Genomic DNA, 941 nt, shown 5'->3' on the forward strand with positions numbered 1-941 from the left:
CTACTACGAGAGGTTTATCTCAAACCCAACGGCCCTTTCTAGGGTCATAATTTTGGTCTTATGGTGCAGATCTTTTTTTGTCTGAATGAACTGCCGCTTTTGAATCTACCCAATTTTAACATATAATTTAAAATAACGATGAAAAAGTTCCGCTAAATTTTGAGGATGTATCATAGTCACTCTTCTCATTACAGTCATAATTATTGACACTGCCTATATTCACTTTCCTCAAGAAAATCATTCAGGAAGTCTAAGGAACTATCACTACCATATCCTGTGAGTGACATTTTTAAATTTTTGCGACATTTGACATGAAATAGAGGAAACTTTGCATAAAATGGTGTAAATGATACTAAACTTAGATCAAACTTTGCATACAATAATGTAAATGATAGTAAAAGTATGGCACATTTTCCATAAAAAGTTAACAAAAAAACCACTAATAATAACTGTTCACAATCAAGTGGAAAACATGTAGACAAAAAAAAAGATGGTGACTCACCAGTATGAGAGAAAATTAGATAAATGAGAACGATATATGAAAGGCAACGGCTCAACACGTTTCGCAGACATGACCGCGCAAACTGAAAAAATATTCTGTGATCATTTCTAGGAAAATATGAAAAACAACAGCTGTCATCATTTTAGAAATTCTGCTAAAGCAGAAAGTTTTCGGGGTTTTCTGGACCCCACACCACCTCTAAAGTTTAATAAAAGTTAAAAAATAAAATATAAATAATAGTATAAAAATTAATGAGAGATGTAATATGTTAATTTTAGCCACTTTTTTTAAATTCTGATGTAACCGCAAGTGATTAAAAAGATGGCTGATTATTAATTGTACTTTCCGGCAGTTAAATTACAGTAAATATTTTCACTTTTTTACCTCCTGTTCACGGTTTAATACAATTTTAACTTTACATTAATGATTCATCACCATG

General features: G+C 31.2%; 1 protein-coding gene across 1 annotated transcript; it reads right to left on the reverse strand.

The window, feature by feature from the left end:
* Window positions 1-200: 200 nt before the first annotated feature.
* Tsp_15392 (conserved hypothetical protein) lies at window positions 201-700 on the reverse strand (the record flags this gene model as incomplete). The annotated part of the gene is made up of 3 exons (XM_003368320.1): window positions 201-352; window positions 503-584; window positions 629-700. Coding segments are annotated over 3 exons (306 nt in total), but the record flags the coding sequence as incomplete, so codon positions are not given.
* Between the last annotated feature and the right edge of the window lie 241 nt (window positions 701-941).

Source organism: Trichinella spiralis, assembly GCF_000181795.1.
Source record: "Trichinella spiralis strain ISS 195 chromosome Unknown Scfld2688, whole genome shotgun sequence".
Classification (NCBI taxonomy): domain Eukaryota; kingdom Metazoa; phylum Nematoda; class Enoplea; order Trichinellida; family Trichinellidae; genus Trichinella; species Trichinella spiralis.